The 19,821-nt window shown below is 46.4% G+C and overlaps 1 protein-coding gene across 1 annotated transcript in view; it reads left to right on the forward strand.

Annotated features, from left to right (window-relative positions):
* Positions 1–18,408, forward strand: part of LOC149346337 (serine/threonine-protein kinase PLK1-like) — a 36,326-nt gene extending 17,918 nt beyond the window's left edge. Inside the window, exons 7-9 of the mRNA XM_089541299.1 lie at positions 11,392–11,502; positions 12,963–13,079; positions 18,364–18,408. Coding sequence (XP_089397425.1) covers positions 11,392–11,502; positions 12,963–13,079; positions 18,364–18,408 — 273 coding nt within the window. The remainder of the gene's footprint in view (positions 1–11,391; positions 11,503–12,962; positions 13,080–18,363) is intronic.
* The last annotated feature ends 1,413 nt before the right edge of the window (positions 18,409–19,821 follow it).

Raw genomic sequence — 19,821 nt, forward strand, 5'->3', positions numbered from 1 at the left:
TTAATACTAACTTGATTAAAAACGAGCAGCATCACAGATAGGTACAATTAGCAGTAATAACAATGGTATTTTAAATAAGTAACATGTATATAATGAGAATGAAATAGATTAGCAGGGCAAAAACAAACAGACAAGCAAAACAAGAATAACAACCCACTATAAATAATATTGTACAAAATACAGCGTTGTGAAAAGACAAAGAAACAATTGAGAATACAAGGATACAGTAGTCAAGAAACATTAAACAAAGTAGACATTTCTAGCAAATAATTAAGGACAAGAATTTTCTAAAAGGAAATAAAGCAGTTCACTCTTCAGTTTGCTGCAAATGCAAACTTTTTAAATTCGATTTAAACATAGACAAAGATATAGGCGATTTTAAACTCAGGCGTAAATTAATCCACAGGGAAATTAATGCAAAATGAGAATGACGTTTTCCATAATTAGTAAAAACTTGGGGAAGAAAAAAAATTTTTTTGAGCCGCAAATCTCATAGGGTTGCAATTTTTCAAAAAACATTTGTCGATAAATTCAAAAGAAAGTGCATTGTTCATTGATCTAAAAAACATGATGGCTAGGTTGTAATCAAATAAATTTGTAACGGATAAGATATTATATTGACGCAGCAAAGGGATAGCAGTACCAGGGTATGAACTGCCGGTAATGATTCGAATAGCCTGATTTTGAATGTGCTGGATAGAGTGCAAATGACAGTTGTATGTGTTCCCCCATACTACAATGCCGTAATTAATGTGAGCATGAATAAAAGCAAAGTAAAGTGATAAGAGTGCTGATGATGGAAAAAATGACAAGCCTTTATTAATGCACGAATTCCAAATGCAGTTTTTTTCTTCCCATGGTCCAAATGATGATGAAATTTCAGTTGAGAATCGAGTTGAATACCCAGGAAAGTCACGTTGTCGCAAGGGAAAAAAAAAATATGACCAAGCGATAATGAAGGCAAGAGTGCTGTGATTTTTTGTTTTGTTCGAAAAACCATAAACTTAGTTTTAACAGGGTTTATAATTAGGTGATTATCATGGCACCAGGACATAATGCTAACCAAAGCGGCATTTAATTTGGCAGATAGCGAGATTATACATTTATCACAAGAAGAAATTGTAGTGTCATCCGCGTATAATACACAATGAGTGTTAGTAAGAGCGTCAGGCAGATCATTAATGTAGATTAAAAAGAGCAAAGGGCCAAGAATCGATCCCTGAGGGACACCTATGTTAGTAACCTTAAAATCAGAAAATGCATTAGCCACGAACCCCTTCGGCACATTTCATGAAAGTTCGCCCATGCTTAGTACCACAGCCTCTTTCTTGTTCTTTTTCTTTTCTCAATACGAGGGCAAATGATTCCGAGCTTCAGGGGGGGGGGGGCTGAAAAGACGAGCGGGACACTATGCCCGCTCGCAACGTTCTTCAGGTTGTGGGCCAACTTGTGCACGTACGGCACCGCCACTGGTCTCACCTCTTCACGAGGGACCTCTGCCCCAGCTCTCACTGCCCTCATCTTCAACTTCTGTAAGACGCTTTCGGCGACCCCTGTCACGCCGAAACATACCAGATCATGCCCTTCACGCTCTTGTCAGCCATGTTTCTCATCAATGCGGATTCTTCCCAGAAGCAGCAATATCAAAGCCAGAGAGCTGATTGAAGCGTTCTATATCAATAATAAAGGAAGTTCGTGCGTCAGTGAAACATCTGTTGCTCTGTATCAGGCGGAAAAAAAAGTTTTTAGAGCGTTCGTTATCTCACTGATACCTAGTTTCTCTCCTAGCGCAGGCGCTGGCTAAATGTATATATGTATCTGCTGTCTGCAAGATAAACTAGTTGTGAGTGGCGCTCTCTCTCGTTCTTTTGTCTTGTATGTGTGGTTTTTGGCGCCTTTAGTTTGGCAATGAATCACCAACTAGCCCAGCAAGAAGTTCTCTTATACATTGTATACTTTGTCGACCAATAGCGAGTCTTCATTTGCGCACGTGACACTATGATCCGACCTTTGAAAAGCCCACGCCCGCCGGTCGGTAGCGCCAGTTCCATTTGGTGAGTGCTGGGGTACCGCGGATTGCAGCAGCTGAAGCAGGAAAATCGCGATCGCGTTTGCCCTTGTTCGTGATGACTCTCTCCAGCGAGACCCCGGCTAGCGCTGCGGCGACCAGCAACAAACTCCCCCAGGTTGTTATCGACCCGACATCCAAGAAAGAATACACCACCGGAAAGTTCCTCGGCAAGGTATGTGTCATGTCTTAAGGCCACGAGAGACTGTTGCATAAGGTGACTTTTTCGTGGTTTTCTGAGTTTTCTTTCACATCCTTTTCGTTTTCATTTCTTTCCTCAATAATCGCTTCCTGCCCGCATGTGCGCATTGTTTACAAGTTCATGCACAGTATACATGTTTTTGCTATGTCAGCCTATTCGGAGTATATGGGGCCGTGGACCTCGTCAAGACGTTTATGTGGCTTTTAGCCTACGGCTTTCATTGTCCATGTATCCGTAGCTGAAATTGACGAAGGCGCATAAAAGTAAAACAGAAAAATCAAATATCAGGCGCTAGTCCGTGTGTCGAAAAAACGCGCAGTCCGAGTCCATCTGTACTCGCTCTGTGCGTACATGCAAATTTCCGGTTACGAGAAAGTTAATGAATGGATAGCTGCCGTTATATATCTCTTTACTAAACTTTACTACTAAACTTTACTAAACTTTACTTTACTAAACTCTCCACTAAACTGTGCCACTGGGGCATTGGCCTACAAAGGCCTGTTACAGATTTCTGTTAGTTACACTGCGGGAAACGCATGGGCTGTATGTCAACCTATGCCGCTGGCGCTTGCGGAGTTTAGTCGGGCTTCGCTTCCCAGTCGTGTAATGCTTGCCACGTACCTTCGCTTTACTCTGTTCAAGTGACACACCTGAAAGTTCAGTGTTCAGTGCATTTATTTCAGTCATGTACAATGGCTGAGGAGAAAGGAAAAAAAGCCGCGCACGCGGCTTGACAAAGCTCCCATCTCCCGTAGCGGCTTGGCACGGCGATGACAGACAGCAGTAAAACAATAACAAGAGAATGCATGAAATAACAAATATGTACAATATCTTCATAGCAGATCACCAGAATAGTCTCGGTACTGTTACACACACGCAAATGATAGTTTAATCACAGCACATAGACACTTTGTTTATTTTACAGTTGGATATGATTCATTCTTTTGTAAGAACATATTTCTGACAGCGTTATATGAAACGGAAAGAATGGATTGATTAGTGAAAGCGTTACTATTAAGGAAAGATGGCAACACATACCTGAGAGTTTGAAAACCGTAATTTGTGCGTGGACAAGGTACATACCAATATTCGTAGTGTCTTGTGTTGTGCAGCGGTATTTTCCCGTAGATTCGCAAGGTCAGCAAAAAATGTGGTGTCACTATGTACCTGAGATTTGTACTGCTGAATTACACGGTACTGATGAATAACCCTTGCATCCATAATGCGGTATTTTTCAAATAGAGCACTCGTATGTGCTAAGTATATGGCACCCGCAATTGCTCTGACTGCATTTTTTTGTAATGTCAAAACCTTCTGAATATTAGTTTGCGTCGTTGTACCCCAGACCAAGTGGCAATATTTAACATGAGAGTCAAAGAGGGCATGGTAAATAACAAGTTTTGTCCTAGTAGGTATCATGCACTTTAACCTTCTGAGTATGCCGACAACGCGAGCTAGCTTACTCTCCATTTGCTCGATGTGGTAGTCCCATAGCATAAATTCATTGAAGTGAACGCCAAGTGTTTTTACAACATTAGTTATTTCTATCATATTACCACCCAATACTAAATCTGTATGTACAGCCCATTTGACATTTTTAGCTCTAAAAAATATCGCCTTTGTTTTCCATGTGTTTATTAGTAGGGAATTTTTTTCAGACCATGAGTTAAGTTTGCCCAACACGCTGTTAGCCTTTTCTACTATATCATTCGCGTTGGTGCCAGACAGAAATAAAGTAGTGTCGTCAGCGTAAATTACGTATTCTGTTTCGGAGTCAATCTGTACTAAGTCATTAATATATACATTAAATAATAAGGGACCAAGGATACTTCCTTGAGGTACACCATGCTTTATTTTATTATAAGTAGAGCGATGATTATCTATAGAAACGTACTGATATCGGTCAGTTAAATAGCTGGTGATAAGAGATAGTGCCTTGTTCCGGACACCGTATGCAGAAAGTTTAAGAAGAAGAGTTTCGTGATGAATCCTATCGAAGGCTTTGGAGAAGTCTATGTATATTCCAAGGGTTATTTGTTTACATTCAATGTTATTTAAGATTATTTCTTTTTGCTTCAGGAGAGCCATTTCAGTAGAGGACTTAGGTCTAAATCCAAACTGTCTTGGAGTTATCACGTTGTATTTTTCAAGAAAATTGGAAAGTCGTAAATGTATTGTTTTTTCCGAGCCCTTAGAAAAAATAGGCAATATAGACACTGGTCTATAATTACCAAGATCGTTTTTCGAACCACCTTTATAAAGAACAACTACTTTTGCTATTTTCATGTCCGAAGGGAAAATGCCGGTAGTCAAAGACAAGTTATAAATATAAGTTAAAATGTCATGTTTATCACGAACAGACTGAATATTCAAACATAGCACTGAAAAATGGTTAGACTGGCCCTGAACCTCATTGTTAATATCATTAGGAGAGAGGTAAGTATCACCCATATAGAAGGAACTAATTACAACTAAGAGCAGTGACTCACTAAAACAACTTCCTCAAATCGTCATCGCATCGAATCACGTGTGCCAGTTCCCCGTTCGCCTTTCGTACAAGCACTTTGTTGTTCCGGTGCCAGGCATACTTGTAGGCATTCGCATCAGCCCATTTCTTCGCAGAATCGAGAAGCGTTCTGTTCAACCGAGTCAGGTTTTCTATGATTGAGACCTCAGAGTCAGACGTTCTGAGTGATTTTCCTTTCAAAAACCGTTGATCTCTGAGCTTCTGGGAAGTGAAACCAACTAGCACACCTGGAACTTTGCCTTGTTTCGCGGGAAGCCTGTGTACGGCATCCACATCGCCTTCGCACAGCTCAGGAAGCTCAATTGAGTGGGCCACATCATTCACTTTTTCAAGCAAATTCTCACCATCTGACTCCGAAATGCCGTGGAATACCAAATTTTCCCGTCTACTCCTCCACTCCAAATCGTTCACAGTGACCTTCAGATGATTCACTTCCTCACTGTTACTACAACTTTCAAGGACAACAACTCGCTTTCGAAGTTCCTTAATCTCTGCCTCTTGTCTAGCCATTGTTTTTAACACTTCATCATATTTCTCTGACATCATATTGATCGACTTGTCAATATTGTCAACTTTTTCTGGAAGGTGTTCAAGTTTCTCAAGTCTCGCAAGGATAGCACTGAGAATGACAGGTATATTGACTTCGTCTCCCTCCTTGCCGCCTCCCGCCCCTCTCAGGCGTGACGAATAGCATGTGCCACATTTCCAGACCTCGAAAAAAGCCCCAGCCTTTCCCTTCGCAGCAGCCTCAGACACCCCGGAGCATTTTCCTAGGTGGAACAAGTTGCTACATTCAGAGCATTCCATTACACGGCCTTTGGCTGGAATTGCTTTCGAACATGCCGCACATATTTTATCGCGGCCAGCCATGTCTTATCTAACACGGGCAACAAGTCAAAAAGGCACAGCACAAAGCAAGACACTTTCGGCAGCGGTGGCAGCAGGGTAAGACCAAGGCTGAAAATGTAAAGGCGAAAGCACCAACCTGCAACTAGTTGTACGGAGCAATTAGGCTGCGAACCGCTGTCTGCCACCACCGCAGCCGAAGTGACGAGCAGTGGGCGTGACAGGAGCGGCACAAATCATGCCTGGTGACGCTAGCAGCGGTAGTTGCTTCAGGAAACGAAATGCCGTGCATACACAGCCGGTCAGTTCAAAGAAGGTTACTGCAGGTCCCACAGTCTTGGGAATTCCAGGCGAAGGAGAAATCCGTCGCGCAGTCTGCAACCTGCAACCAGTTGTACGGAGAAATTAGGCTGCGAACCGCTGTCTGCCACCACCGCAGCCGAAGTGACGAGCAGTGGGCGTGACAGGAGCGGCACAAATCATTCCGGTGATAGCAGCCTGGTGACGCTAGCAGCGGTAGTTGCTTCAGGAAACGAAATGCCGTGCATCCACAGCCGGTCAGTTCAAAGAAGGTTACTGCAGGTCCCACAGTCTTGGGAATTCCAGGTGAAGGAGAAATCCGTCGCGCAGTCTGCAACCTGCAACCAGTTGTACGGAGCAATTAGGCTGCGAACCGCTGTCTGCCACCACCGCAGCCGCAGCTAATGGGCAAGAAACTATTGAAAGGAGCATTGGTCGAGCCAGGTATGTTTACGATACTTGCGTGTCTAGAGCAGCAGAACCCTGGATGACGATTTTAATGGGCCGCGGTGCGATGTAAGATTCTCAGTTGAATGAAAGTGTGTTTTGTGGTGCGCAGTATTTATTTATTTATTTCATAATACTGCAGGCCAATAGATTGGCCGATGCAGGAGGGGCTATACAAGGCATTGAAAATGACAAATACAAACAAAATACATGGTATTACAAACAATGAGCAGAATAACAAAATACAACGCTCATTCACTCGAGAAAATGCTTCTCAAGAGCTTTACTAAAATTTGAGGACTGCAAAATGGCCTCGGGAAGAGAGTTCCAGTCGGAAACAGTCCGCGGAAAAAAACTGTGCTTGAATGAGTAAGTCTTTGCAAAAATGCGTTCCAGCAAATGAATTCATGAATGGTGTGTTCGGCGCGACAGTTGTTTGAGAATTTCAGGGCGGGGTATGTTTAGTTTATGTGTTAAAAGGTTATGCATCAACAACAGACGGGAAATTTTTCTGCGTACTTCAAGTAATGGAATATGGTTGGTTTTCATTAGTGTTGTAGGTGAGTCTAACCTCCTGTATTTGTTATAAATAAACCTAACCGCTTTTCTTTGCACCATCTCTATCTTGTACATGTCTTTCTTTATGAATTGATCCCATAATACCGAAGCGTACTCTAATTTGGACCTAATGAATGTTGAGTATGCAAGGAGTTTAACGTTACTTGGGGCATCTTTAAGCTTCCGCCTTAACTAGCAAAGCTTGGAAAAGGACGAGGAGCAAATGTCTGCAATGTGTGAAATCCATGTTAAGTCATGAGTTAACGTTACCCCTTAATATTTATATTGTGTAACCTCGTGGATTACATGATTTTGCAGGGTGTAAGAGAAAGCGCTAAAATGTTTTTTGCGCGAAATGCGTAAGAGAACAGCTTTATCAAGGTTTAGTTGCATATCCCATTTTACGCACCACTGATGAACAGCTAGAAGCGCATTTTGCAACATGTAGTGATCGTTCTGGTTATTTATGTTCTTAAAAAGTATGCAATCATCTGCAAAAAGCTTTAAAGAGACATTTCCAGGGATGGAAGCAGACAGGTCGTTTATATAGATTAGGAAAAGCAGTGGCCCTAAGACGCTGCCTTGAGGTACACCTGAAGAAATTAGAAGATCGTTAGATCTGCAGCCATTAACGTGTACGTATTGTTTTTTATGTTTAAGATAAGCATAAATCCAGTTGACAAGATAAGTAGGGACGCCAATACTATCTAATTTAGAAATGAGTTTGCCATGAGAAACAGTGTCAAAAGTTTTGCGGAAGTCTAAAAAAAGACCATCAACCTGCCCAGATTTATCAAGAACAACTTAAAATTCATTAACCGTAGAAACCAACTGTATGTTCTCTACCGAGGCTCCTTCCGAGAAATACCCCATTGATTGAGCCTTCGCCCCAACTGGCAATAATTACTCATGCAGTCTTTTACATTTTGTGCAAGTACTCCCGCTGAAGCGTATTTTTTAAGGAATAGTGGCAGTCGTAGCCGTGTTACTGTCCCACCCATCCTGTGGCAGTAATTTTTTCATTTATAGGGCATGGCTGTTCTTTTTTATATAGCCTATTTAATGTAATTCGCTGCGGCGTCACTGCGCACGACATAGGTGCAGGGCCGCCATAGGCTCGACGGCAAGTATGGATCGTCTCTTCAGCCTCCCATATACACCGATCAGCAACGCCACGTAAAGAGGAAGCACGCCGACGTGTCCGGGAGGAAGCCGCAGATGTGCTCGCATTGACATCAGGTGTTGGGCGCATCGGGGAGATCTCGAAGCACGGCCAACGCTAGTTGCGCCGCGTCCCGTACTGCCAGGCGTTTTCAGGAAAGCGACAGTAGCATATTGGATCAAGTATCTGGTGGCTTGCGCTATAGTAAGCGAGGAGAATGCAGTAGGAGTGCGCGTCGCGCTCTTACCCCAGGCGTGGTAGAATAGGGAAGGGCTGGTCTACCTCGACAATCAATGTCAGCAGCTCACTCCCAGGAAATGGGATCAAGGTGAGTCAGACCTGCTTGCCACCTGCGCTGGTCACAATCGTCCGGCCACTAGAAAGCAAAAGCAGACCGCTTAGCGAGGCTTGATGTAGATACCTTGATTGGCTGCATAGTTCGCCGCGCACATGATCTTTAACGATTGGTGTAGTCCTTACTAAGGAGGCGACGCGCCGGACAGAAGTGAGAACACATGGTCTGTCTCTCAAGAGTCCTTGAGAGGAACTCAGCGACAGACGTGCCTACAGCTTTGTGACGCTCATCTCCTCTGGCAAAGACGACACCAGCACTGCTGTTCCCTACGGATAGTTTTCACGTGATGCCACAGGCGCTATCTTTGGGTGTTGCAGTGGATACTACGGGACTTTTCTTGGGAATTGTGCTGTTATCGACGTGCGCTGGGGTGGGTTTTTCTTTGTTGGGGCTAAGGGTGCACAGAGGTGAAAGATGGTAGCTATGTAGCCGCACATTGAATAACAAAGCCCGACTCCTTCTGTTTCCTGCCTAGCCTATGCTGCATTGCCAAGAAAAGTTGTTGCCACGTCATGGCGAGTAATCTCAGCATTAGCGATCCCACCCCTCGTCCCCACCCGCAGCCCATACAACCCATACTATCGGGACAAAGGACCATCGCCCCTTCCTGTCGAACCAGTGATGGGTTGGCGATAGGCGGGCTGATGGACTTTCTATCCAAGGATGCTGGCCGTTGTGTCGTCCATGCAAACTACGTATTCATTTCTGTAAGCCCGAGAAGACTCTTCCTTAACACTACTCGGGCGCTCTTATTTGTTAGGATCTCCTTGTTGAAGTAACGGCGCGTTCACACTTGTCCAAAGTCCCTCGGGCCGCGCGCGCCGACAGATGGCGACTGGGGTCGAGAGTAGGAGCGCGCCTGCAGCCTGCGTGCGAGCGTAAAAATCTGGTCTATAGTGACGCCATCTGGTTGTCAGGACGGGAACCATTACTGTCAACAAACCGACTCTACTCTTAAGCCTATCAGCGGCAGAATTATCAGTTATACGTTTTCTTAAAGGCGTGGTGAGACAAAGCGAAAAACCGGTGCCCATTCATGGACAGATATTAGTGTGGGCTTAAAAATAAATAAGAAAAAAAAGTGCCCTGCCCGCACCCCATTCATGGACAGTGAACGCACTGAAAAAGGCAGCAACAACGAGTATTCAGTCCGAAGCGAGGGGTCCGGCTTCGAAAGGCGCCGCCATGGTTGTCGCCGCGCGGCGGAAATCGGTCTGGACTGATTGTTCCGCCGCGCCGCTTTACGTCTCGCTCGGCGCAAAAGCGACCGAATCCTCTTCGCTGTCCGGATTTTTGGGCAAGTATGAACGCGGCTTCAGTGTTCATACTCGGCAAGGGAATTTAGTCCACTAGGAGTCCGTGAAAAAAAAAGAAATTGTGAGGTAAACGAGGGCGAACATTGCAACAGATGTCCGATTGTAGTTATTTGACACTAAGAACAAGGTCGGATAAATATCGCTCGCCGTCAGAAGGTGAGCGCTTGTGTTTTGCACCTAAGAATTAGTGCTTTTATGTCCAGCTGAAAATCTAGCGCTTATAGAAGTTATCATTAGTTACAACAAAAATGTAGCAAGAAAACCTAAGTACGGAACATTTTGATAAATAACTAGATTTGAGCCCCAAAAGTGTCTCCATTCTTACGCGCCGAATCCCGAAAGCAGTGAAAGCTATCCTTAATATCACACAAAGCTTATTAAATTAGGATTAGATGGAAAAACTTTATTGTCTGATACAAGACAAGAAATACGGGGTATTTTCAGGACAGAGCATCCTCTATCAGGTAGCGGTGTCGGTCGATTTTCATGCCCTTACTAGCCTGACAATCTAAGGAGAGGACTACTCCCTTTAATCTGTCACTCCCTGCTTTGTCACTTAGCAGGTTCATGAGAATCAGCCGAGGCCATTGGCAGGAAGAAGGTGTGCTGGTCTGTAGTGGAAAAGCCCCTTTGTCTTGAGGCCTACCTTGAATTGTTGCTTTGAAAGCAGATTTCATGATTGCATCTGTCCCCTTCAAGGAGGCCCTCTAGCCAATGTCGTCCACTCATTTTGATTACAGCGCACTACCGGAGGGAGTTGCAGATGAAATGGAATTGATCACCGTCTAATAAGATTAGCCGCGGCATCATGAAAATCGGTGCATGCTATGGTCTGTAGCTATCGTAGGTTCAGTTAACTAGCTTACTACAGTCAGATACAGCTCAAGCACGAATTGTCTTTCGCCCGCGAAAGGACCGCCTTCCAGCCAATGGCGTCGGCCTACTCTTGACCCTGCTAGCCTGGTAATGCTTGGGGGGAACTATACTCGACACACAGAGGGATGGGACTATCCCCTTTCATCTGACCACTCCTTTCGGATTTTCAGACTAGCAGGCACATGATAAATGGCAGACATCATTGCTTCGAAGGGTTTCTTTTGGCGAGGAAACGCCGCTTCTTTCTTGGGTTGCACCCCACTATAGGTCCCGCAGTTCGCCGTTTTTCTCACATGCTCAACTACTCGCATTACTATGCCACAAAAAGCATATTCGCGCTTTCAAAAGCTCTTCGTAAAAGACTATTGGTGGCGCCTCTGTCGCACCTATACATTCTTTCGTTTTTCTTTCTTACTTGAACCTAGTGCCATCAAATTATTGTACCTGTTTAGCGATTCTTAAATTGTTTGTCATTCTGCTTTCTTGAAGTGCCTGTCATCAAACTATACTATGCAAACCTTATATTTCTTTTCAATCATATTTTGGGGCACTATACTTGCATTATTTCTGCACTCGTGAAAGTAATCTATTTCGTGCTTTATGTGCCAAGCTCAGTTTGCCTCCTAGCGAAAGAAAGTAGCGACTGTGGGATGAAGGAATGCTGCTAAAGTCGAGCGACAGTGTTTACCTGTGATTTAGATGCACATGTAAGAAGGCTGTCACTTCTTTTCCAGGGCCGGTATGCGCAATGCTACGAGTTCGTCGACAAGCAAACGAATGAGGTCTACGCAGCCAAGATCACCTCCAAGGCCCTCTGGAAGCATGATGAGCGGTTCATGCATTATGTATGTTATCAATGCTGTACTTCACAGCTTGTAGACATTCCTGAATTGACACTGAGCCCAAATACACAGAATCTTTGTTCTCCAGAAGTTTTTTCTGTTTCTCTTTGTCTGGCACCGCAAGGGTCCTTTTATTTTTGGCCTAGAAAATCAAATTTAAAAAATGTTCGGCCACTATATTCTAATTTGTCACCTCAAGACCAAAAGGACTCCGTGATGACCATTTGGAAGTGAATCATGACATGGAATTTTTAACCTAAGGGTTGTGCGGCTAATTATTTTATACACCATAGTTTGCAAGCTAAAATGGCCGGGCGGTCCGGCTCCAACATTTCGCTTTCTTTAGCTTTTTTATCTCTCAAAAGCTCCGCTTTAAATTGAAGTTGTTGCATTGTAACTTAAACGCTGTAGCCACGGATGCAGGCAAAATTCTATTCTATTCTATTTAATGTTCTTAAGAGCTTACATGAGGCACTTTATCTGGGAAAGTGGGCGGCAATCACGCAGATAATTAATAAATTGTACTTGCGCCGAAATATAGCAGCAGAGGAAACAAACACAGCAGCATGGAGCAGGCACCAGGAGAGAGGTACGCGCGCTGTACGGTCAGCAGGTTTATTCAATAAAATGCATTTTTTTCTCTGTTTTACCCACGCGCAAAGGGCGGAACGTAAACATCTCGACTTAAGAAAAAAGGAACCAGGAATAAACATTTTACTCCCTCTCAGTATTACCGTTTCGCCTGTCTCCTCTGTGTGTTGATATAAAGTGCTCCTAAAGTTCAAGCGCATATTTATCTCGACTATTCTGTATCAGTCAGCGACGCGAGGTTTGCAGGCGACCCCAGCCTACTCTGAGTAGCCTTGACAATGACTAGGAAAATTAGTGCCTTTTTTAATACTCAACGCTGGTGCTCACGTACGCACTTACTAACACTTTGTCCGGTTTGTCCAGTGCACACTTTGCCCCCATGTAAAAGTGGATTCACACCACCGAACAATGGCCCGTAGTCCAGGCGTCGCGTAATGCCCGCGCTCCTGTATCGTTTTCTGATTATACGCCAGCATCACTACCGCTCAAAAGCAGCACAGCTCCATGTTACAATAATAATACTCTAATGACAGAACACCTTTTCATCGCGATGGCTTTGTGCCGTTGCAGTGTAAGACATTAGTAATTGTACTTAGGCGTCAACATCTCTCACTATTTCTTGTTGTTTGTTTGCTTTTGTTTGTTTTGCTCAATAGACCAACAGGGACTATTTATCGTCGTAAGAGCGGCAGCCCGCTTGTTGTCGGTGGAGCTCTCCGCAAGGCCGCCGGCGTGTCCGGAGGGAATATGCCTCCCCCCCCCCCCCCCCGCTCAGGCCTCCACAGCTGAAGCCACGCGCTAAAAAACAAAATAGCGCACGTGTCATCTGGCGAAAGCCCCCCATGAAATGCTTATTTATTTGTCGCCAACAGATGGACCAGGAAATCGCCATTCACAAGACACTAAGCCACAAGCACGTCGTTGGTTTCCACAGCCACTTTGAGGACGACGACAATGCGTACCTCATCTTGGAACTGTGCTCAAGACAGGTGCGTTGACGTTTCGATCTCTTTCCTGTCCGTTTGTACTTGTAGCCCGAAGTTACTGCAGCCTCCTGATATCTTCGTTGCGTCAATAATTGTAGCCTGTCCGGAGGTCTGTTGCAAATAATTTATAACAAAGCACGGGCTCACTGAGCCCGTGCTTAGTCTTGGCCTTTTCGCAATTTCGCTCCATGATAAGGATACGCAGCACAAAAATATTGGCCGTCGCGTAAGCTTGCTAAAAATTTGGCCGGCTGTACATGATGTATTCACGCGAACCACGTTCAAACATTCCTCAGTAGAAGCGAAATAGGCTACATATTTTAAAAATTTTGCTTTAATGCCTTTAGTCGGAAGAGCAAAAGTGAAGTGAATCCGGCTTAACAGTGCTTGCGGGGGCAGCTTTCGCGCTAGCTTTGACCGTCATGTTTGAGCGAGTAGCGACTTTACCGTACTCGTTACCCTATAACTAACGGCGTTCGTGGCACTTATTCGGTATCTTCTTTAGCCCTTTTAGATCTGCCCTTTATCTCCATACCCAGGGGAGCCTTTTCCGGGTCAGTGATAGTGCTGATTACAAATCTAAATGGCGCAAGGGACTGTGTGCCCAAAAAGGTCTATGGCACAAGACGTTTTTTCGTCTACTCGTGGTGGGGTCAGAGGCCCATTTCCCAAGCATTTCACACAGAAGCCGAGAATCAGGCCAGACGAAAACTTGTACCCATTGTAACACCTGCCTGTTCCCGGCGGCACCGGCGATTGAACCCCCCCCCCCACTCCCCGGGGGTGCACCGGCGGCGCACCCCCGCCTTGCGAGGAGGATGTTCAATATTGTTTTGCTCAACCTGCTCGCCTTTTTTCTTCGTCCGTCGCTCTCTCTCCGGCCTTTGCATCTGGCTGGCATGCTCCGCCTTACTAAAAACTATCTTGCGTTGTTTCTGGGGCCATGCCTTGCTGCACAGCAGTTCTGATAGCATGCGGTATGTGTCTAAGCTAACACGTCTCCGCTATATGCTAAAGCCTTCTTTTAGGCAGAGGCCGTTAGTATAGCGGAAACGTGTTAGCTTGCCACTGCGCTTACGCAGGAGGTGTCCGGTGGAGCAGTACACGTCTACGCTAATACTGCGCGCTCAAGCTGGCGGTATGCCCGCAGTCCCTATCGGCGAGTCACTTCATTACCGATTCAGATCATTGGGGGGCTCTATTGCTCAGCCCCGACCTTGGGACACAGATCAAGCTCCTCCAGCTGGCTGAAGACACCGCCGCTGCCCAAGGGATAGCGGCCGCCGTTTAAGCGGGGGGCGACTTCGGGTCGCTCCTCTATACCCGCTGGTAATAAAGTTTCACCACCACGCCATACAAGGCGGATGGTTGTTAATGCGGGTGTTGGGATACACGGTCGCCACGAACGTGAATTCTAGGGCCAAGAGGCGCTTGTAAGATGCGAACTCAATATCTGAGGAGAAGACTACAGTTACAGAGCGGCATCGCCTGTCCTTGCTTTTCCTTAATTGAGCAACAGTCGACGTTTCGAGTGTTTATTTCTGAAAGCCAGATGACTGTATCGTTCGTTGCGTCGATAGATACACAGCCGGGACCAGTTCCGAGCAACGAAAACGCCCTGGCGTTTATTCGCGCTGGTTTTATGCACATTGCGGGAAAGGGAACAAGAAAGGGAACAAGTGACGAGCATGCGCCGATCATCAGGCCCGCGTCGCATTCTGCTTATCTACACGATACATCTTCCTTTTCTTGCAGGAAAAAAAAATAAATGAAAGTCATAACTGAAATTTCACAGAACAATCACACTCGATGGTGCTGTACAGAACTGATCACCGATCCAAAGCTTGTTTACACTGTTCTTGAGATGCCTTCACGGAACCTGCACAAAATTGTCGGCATATCCCAATCGCCGTGGTTGCCTTCTCTCCCGCTGGGATCTTCTTAGTATTGGTGCCGGTGGGGAGGTCGTAGTGATGGGTACGCTGTCCTCGTTTGGTTGGACCTGGCAGGTGGATCCGTTCTCTTGGCTGTCATCTGACATGTCATCATTGGACAGAAGGCTGAAGGGCTCGGCCGTCGCCATGAGGTGTTGTCGGTTGCGACGCAACACTACCATCTTCGGTGGCAACCGGGTAGGATCTTGGATTAGCATGTGGATTGAGAACGTCGGCTTTCGGGGACCAAGAGTCTCCGCGTACTCTGAGCACCTGGCCTCTTTGTAGTGGTGGAAGACTACGTCTTGGGGCCCGGCACTGTTTATGTTTCCTTACTGATTTGCTTGAAGCTTCGCTGAATTCTGGGAGAGGTGTCCGAAGTAGTCTGCCCTGAAGTAGCTCTCCAGGCGACTGACCGTATTCCAGCGGACTGCTCCTGTAAGTGAGCAATCCCAGCCAAAAATCCTCTTTCATCTCAGAAGTCTTCTTTAAAATTTTCGTTACAATTTGGACGCCTTTCTCCGCGAGTCCGTTCGAGCGGGGAAACCGCGGGCTGGACGTAACGTGTTTAAAATCTTACTTCTTCGCAAACAATGCAAACTGGGGACCATTGTCTGTGCAGACTTCAATGGGTAATCCATACCGCGCGAACACAAAGCTGAGTTTCATGACAACTGTGGCCGCCGTTGTGTCACATAGCAATTCAGCCTCAGGAAAGTTGGATAGTGCATCAAAAACACAAAGTTACGATTTTCCAGCCCACTGGAAAATATCGACACCCACCCGATACCAGGCATGTTTAGGCACTGGGCGGTCCAAGAGCGGTTCACTCTGTTGTCGGTAGGCGTACTTCTGACTAAGTGCGCATCTCTTGATGAGGGCTTCAATGTCAGCATTAATACCAGGCCAAAACAGCAACTTGCGCGCTCGTGATTTGCATTTATTTATCCCCAAGTGGCCTTCGTGAATTCTTCGAAGTAGCTCAGGGCGCATGCTTGACGGTATTACACCTTTGCATCCCTTAAGCACCACACCACTCACGACAACTAGTTCACTTTCGAAGGGCTTGAGCGTTCCCGGGACTGGTCGATTGCTCTCTAAGCAATGAGTGACGTGACCCAAGTAGACGTCCCTGCTGGTTTCGTCTGACAAACGTTTCAAAGTTGCCTCGCTGACGAGTGATGAAAGAACACTTACAGCGTGAACTTCCTCATCATCGTCGGTGCTTTCATTCTCTGGGTGTTCGACGGATGCTCGAGACAGCATGTAAGCGACCACCAAGCATTTCCCTGGAACGAATTGGAGCTTGTAGTTGTATCTAAGCAAACGAAGAAAAAATCTCTGTAGTCTGGGCGGCATTTCTCCCATCGGCTTTTCCGAGATTGCTATCAAGGGACGGTGGTCTGTCTCGAGGATAACGTTACGTCCGTACACAAAATGATGAAACTTTTCGCACCCAAAAACAACAGCGATAGCCTCTTTTTCTATCTGGGAGTATCTCCGTTGCGATTCGGTTAGGACCCGTGAGGCATAAGCAATGGGCTTCCAAAGACCATCGTAACGCTGCCGGAGAGCCGAGCCTATTCCATTTTGCGACGCATCGGATGTTATCTTTGTAATCCTTTTAGGATCGAAGATCGCCAGCACAGGATCTTTGGTCAGACTATCACAAATCAGATTCCATTCTTTAGCGTGGTTTTCCGTCCACTCAATATGATCCTTCTATATCAAGTCGCGAAGTAGCGTCGTTCGATCTGTAGGTGATGGTAGGAACTTCGACAAGTAGTTTACAACACCGAGCATGCGCTGCACTGCTTGCTTCTCGGCCGGTGGTGGCATAGAGAGCCGAGCCTATTCCATTTTGCGACGCATCGGATGTTATCTTTGTAATCCTTTTAGGATCGAATATCGCCAGCACAGGATCTTTGGTCAGACTATCACAAATCAGATTCCATTCTTTAGCGTGGTTTTCCGTCCACTCAAAGATACGATCCTTCTTTATCAAGTCGCGAAGTAGCGTCGTTCGATCTGTAAGTGATGGCAGGAACTTCGACAAGTAGTTTACAACACCGAGCATGCACTGCACTGCTTGCTTATCGGCCGGTGGTGGCATATTTAGCAGAGAGCTAACCAAGGTAGGATTTGGGCGTATGCGTCTTCCGCAATTACGTCACCAAGAAAAAGAATCTTCCGCACGCCAATGCTGCATTTTTCTGCATTGAATGTTAGGCCAGCTTTCTGTGCCGTTTCCAGTACTGCTTGTAACCTCTCATCATGTTCTTTTCTTGTGGCACCCCACACAATGACGTCATCAACGTACACTTGCACTCCTGGCAGTCTCTCGAAGATTTCGCTAAGAGCCTTTTGAAAGACTTCTGGGGCGGAGGCTACACCGAAGGGCAGCCTCACGAAGCGGTAACGGCCAAAGGGAGTCGCGGACGTACATATCCTTGACGTTTAATCATGCAGCGGTATCCGGTGAAATCCACAGTTGGCGTCAAGGCGCGAAAAAATGCGTGCTCCAGCTAGTTCAGATTCATTATCTTCTAGACGCGGCATCTCGTAGTGCTCGCGCTTTAGACTTGTTCATTTCCCTCGGATCCATGCACAATCTTAGCTTGCCGTCCTTTTTTCAGACAGTCACCAGAGGACTTACCCAGTCTGTAGGCTGGTCTTGCTTGGTTATGCCGGCTTCGACCATGCGGGAAAGTTCTTCGCGGAGAGGCTCCCGCAAAGAAAGGGGCACCCGGCGGGCTGTCTGGACGACAGGGACAGCGTCCTCCCGAAGAACCATGCCGTATGGTTGCTGAATACAAGCAGTCCGAGAAAAACGATGTCGGCATTGCTGAACAACTTCCTCGCTGCTGCTTACTCCGACGTCGTTTACGTCGCGCGAGAACAGTTCAAGCAGTTCGCTCGAACGCAGTCCAAGTATGGCCTGTCGGTCCTTCTTCACGACGAAAAAATCAATCTCTGCCTTCTTTCTTTCCGACAGTCACTGTAGTAGTCATGACGCCAAGATATTTGATTACCCCTCCGTTGTAAGCTCGTAGAATACAGTTGCTTCTGGTCAAGGGTATCCGCGGCTGGAGCTTCTTGTAGACTGAGAATGGCAGGAGGTTGGCTTGCGATCCTGTCAACTTTCAAGGTTACTGCTGTGTCCGCAACTTGCGCCCGGACCACCCAGTCACGGTCGCGCGCTCTTCCAACGCTGTTGACAGATACGTCGAGGATGTGAAATTCCGGATTGCTGTAATCAGTGCTCTTCACTTCCTGAACTTGTCGATTAACCTTGCAACGTGCAGCAAAATGATTCTGCCCTTGACATTTCCTGCAAGTTTTGCCAAATGCAGGACAGCTTCGCGGTCCATGTGTACGCCCACACCTGCGGCACTTGAACGTTGTAGGCTGTTTGTTACGCAGCTGCTGCTGCTCCCGTCGTTTGACAGCGTTAATCTGTCTGTGTTCTCGGGACCAGATTTTGTTTTGCGCGGCAGTCATTTCCGCTGCCCTGCAGACTTCTTCAGCTTTAACCAAGGTCAGCTTCTTGTCCTGCAGCAGCTTTTGTCTTGCATTGTCATCATTCGTTCCAAAAACTATTTGGTCACGTATGAACGAATCTGCCATAGTGCCAAAGTTGCAGGAGCGAGACATCTTCCTGAGATCTCTGACAAACTGTTCTACGGGCTCACCTTGATCTTGTATGCGTTGCCGAAAAAGGTAGCGCTCATGAACTTCATTTAGGTGCTCTTCGCAGTACGTGTCGAATTTCGCAATCACCGTTGCATAACTTTCCCGGCTCTCTCCGGCACTGAAGGTAAAGCTCTTGTAAATTTCCAGTGCTTCATCTCCTGCCACAGTTAACAGTAAAGCAATCTTGGCGGCATCCTTTCGAGGCTCCTTGTTGGGCTCTGAAGGAACCAAGAAAAATTCAAACTTTTGTTTGAAAGGCTTCCACTGCTTACTGACTTCGGCGGTGAAGTGTAGCGGCTCCGGTGGCTTGAAGAGTTCCGTGCTGCTGACTTTACCGCGCACGAGCACCGTGGTCGTGGCTTCCGAGCACTTCTGACACCATGTATCGTTCGTTGCGTAGAAAGAGAAGTTTATTTTTTCTGTTTTAACATAGAAAATACAAAACAAAACAGATGAACTTAATTCTGTGATCAGTCAAGCGCATGCGCAGTGACGCAGCACTGAGCACGTCAGTAATGCAGTAAAAATGCCGATACTCGACCGCCGCGCAGGACGATAAAGTATGTCGACCATTTGCGCAAGAACTCAGCCTCGCTCATTGACAGAGCGTCCATGCATGCTTGTTCAAAGAGGCGCGTGCGCAGGCGCTGCAACATTGGGAACATTGTTCTTTGCGGACGCCCATTTAAGGATGCCACTCCACGCTGCCGCCACAAAACGAACATGCCGACACACAAGAGCATATTTTGAAACACTTCGGGAGAACTAGTGCGCGCTTCCAGGCGGGTTAAAAACATTCGTGACACTAATGTCCAAAAGGTGCGCGCAACTACACATTCAAACATTGCGTGCTGCAAAGTTTCAAGCAGACCGCACGGCGGGCATCGGGCGGAGGGCGCCACGCCCCACGCCGCAAGGCGGTCTCTTGTGGGCAGGACCCGCCAGCCTCGCAGCCAGCCGAAGTCCCTGACATCTGCAGGAAGCGTAGCTGAGGTCAGTTGGCGCCAGCGTGCCCGTCTCGTTTTGTGGAGTTGTTCGCGGGTCAGCGCAGCGACCGTTAGTGCTTCACACATTCTGGAGGGCGGGGTTTCATCAACATCCAGATCGGGCACGCGGGC

The sequence above is a fragment of the Amblyomma mixtum genome, chromosome 4 (genome assembly GCF_055824585.1).
Source record: "Amblyomma mixtum isolate Tamu chromosome 4, ASM5582458v1, whole genome shotgun sequence".
Taxonomy (NCBI): domain Eukaryota; kingdom Metazoa; phylum Arthropoda; class Arachnida; order Ixodida; family Ixodidae; genus Amblyomma; species Amblyomma mixtum.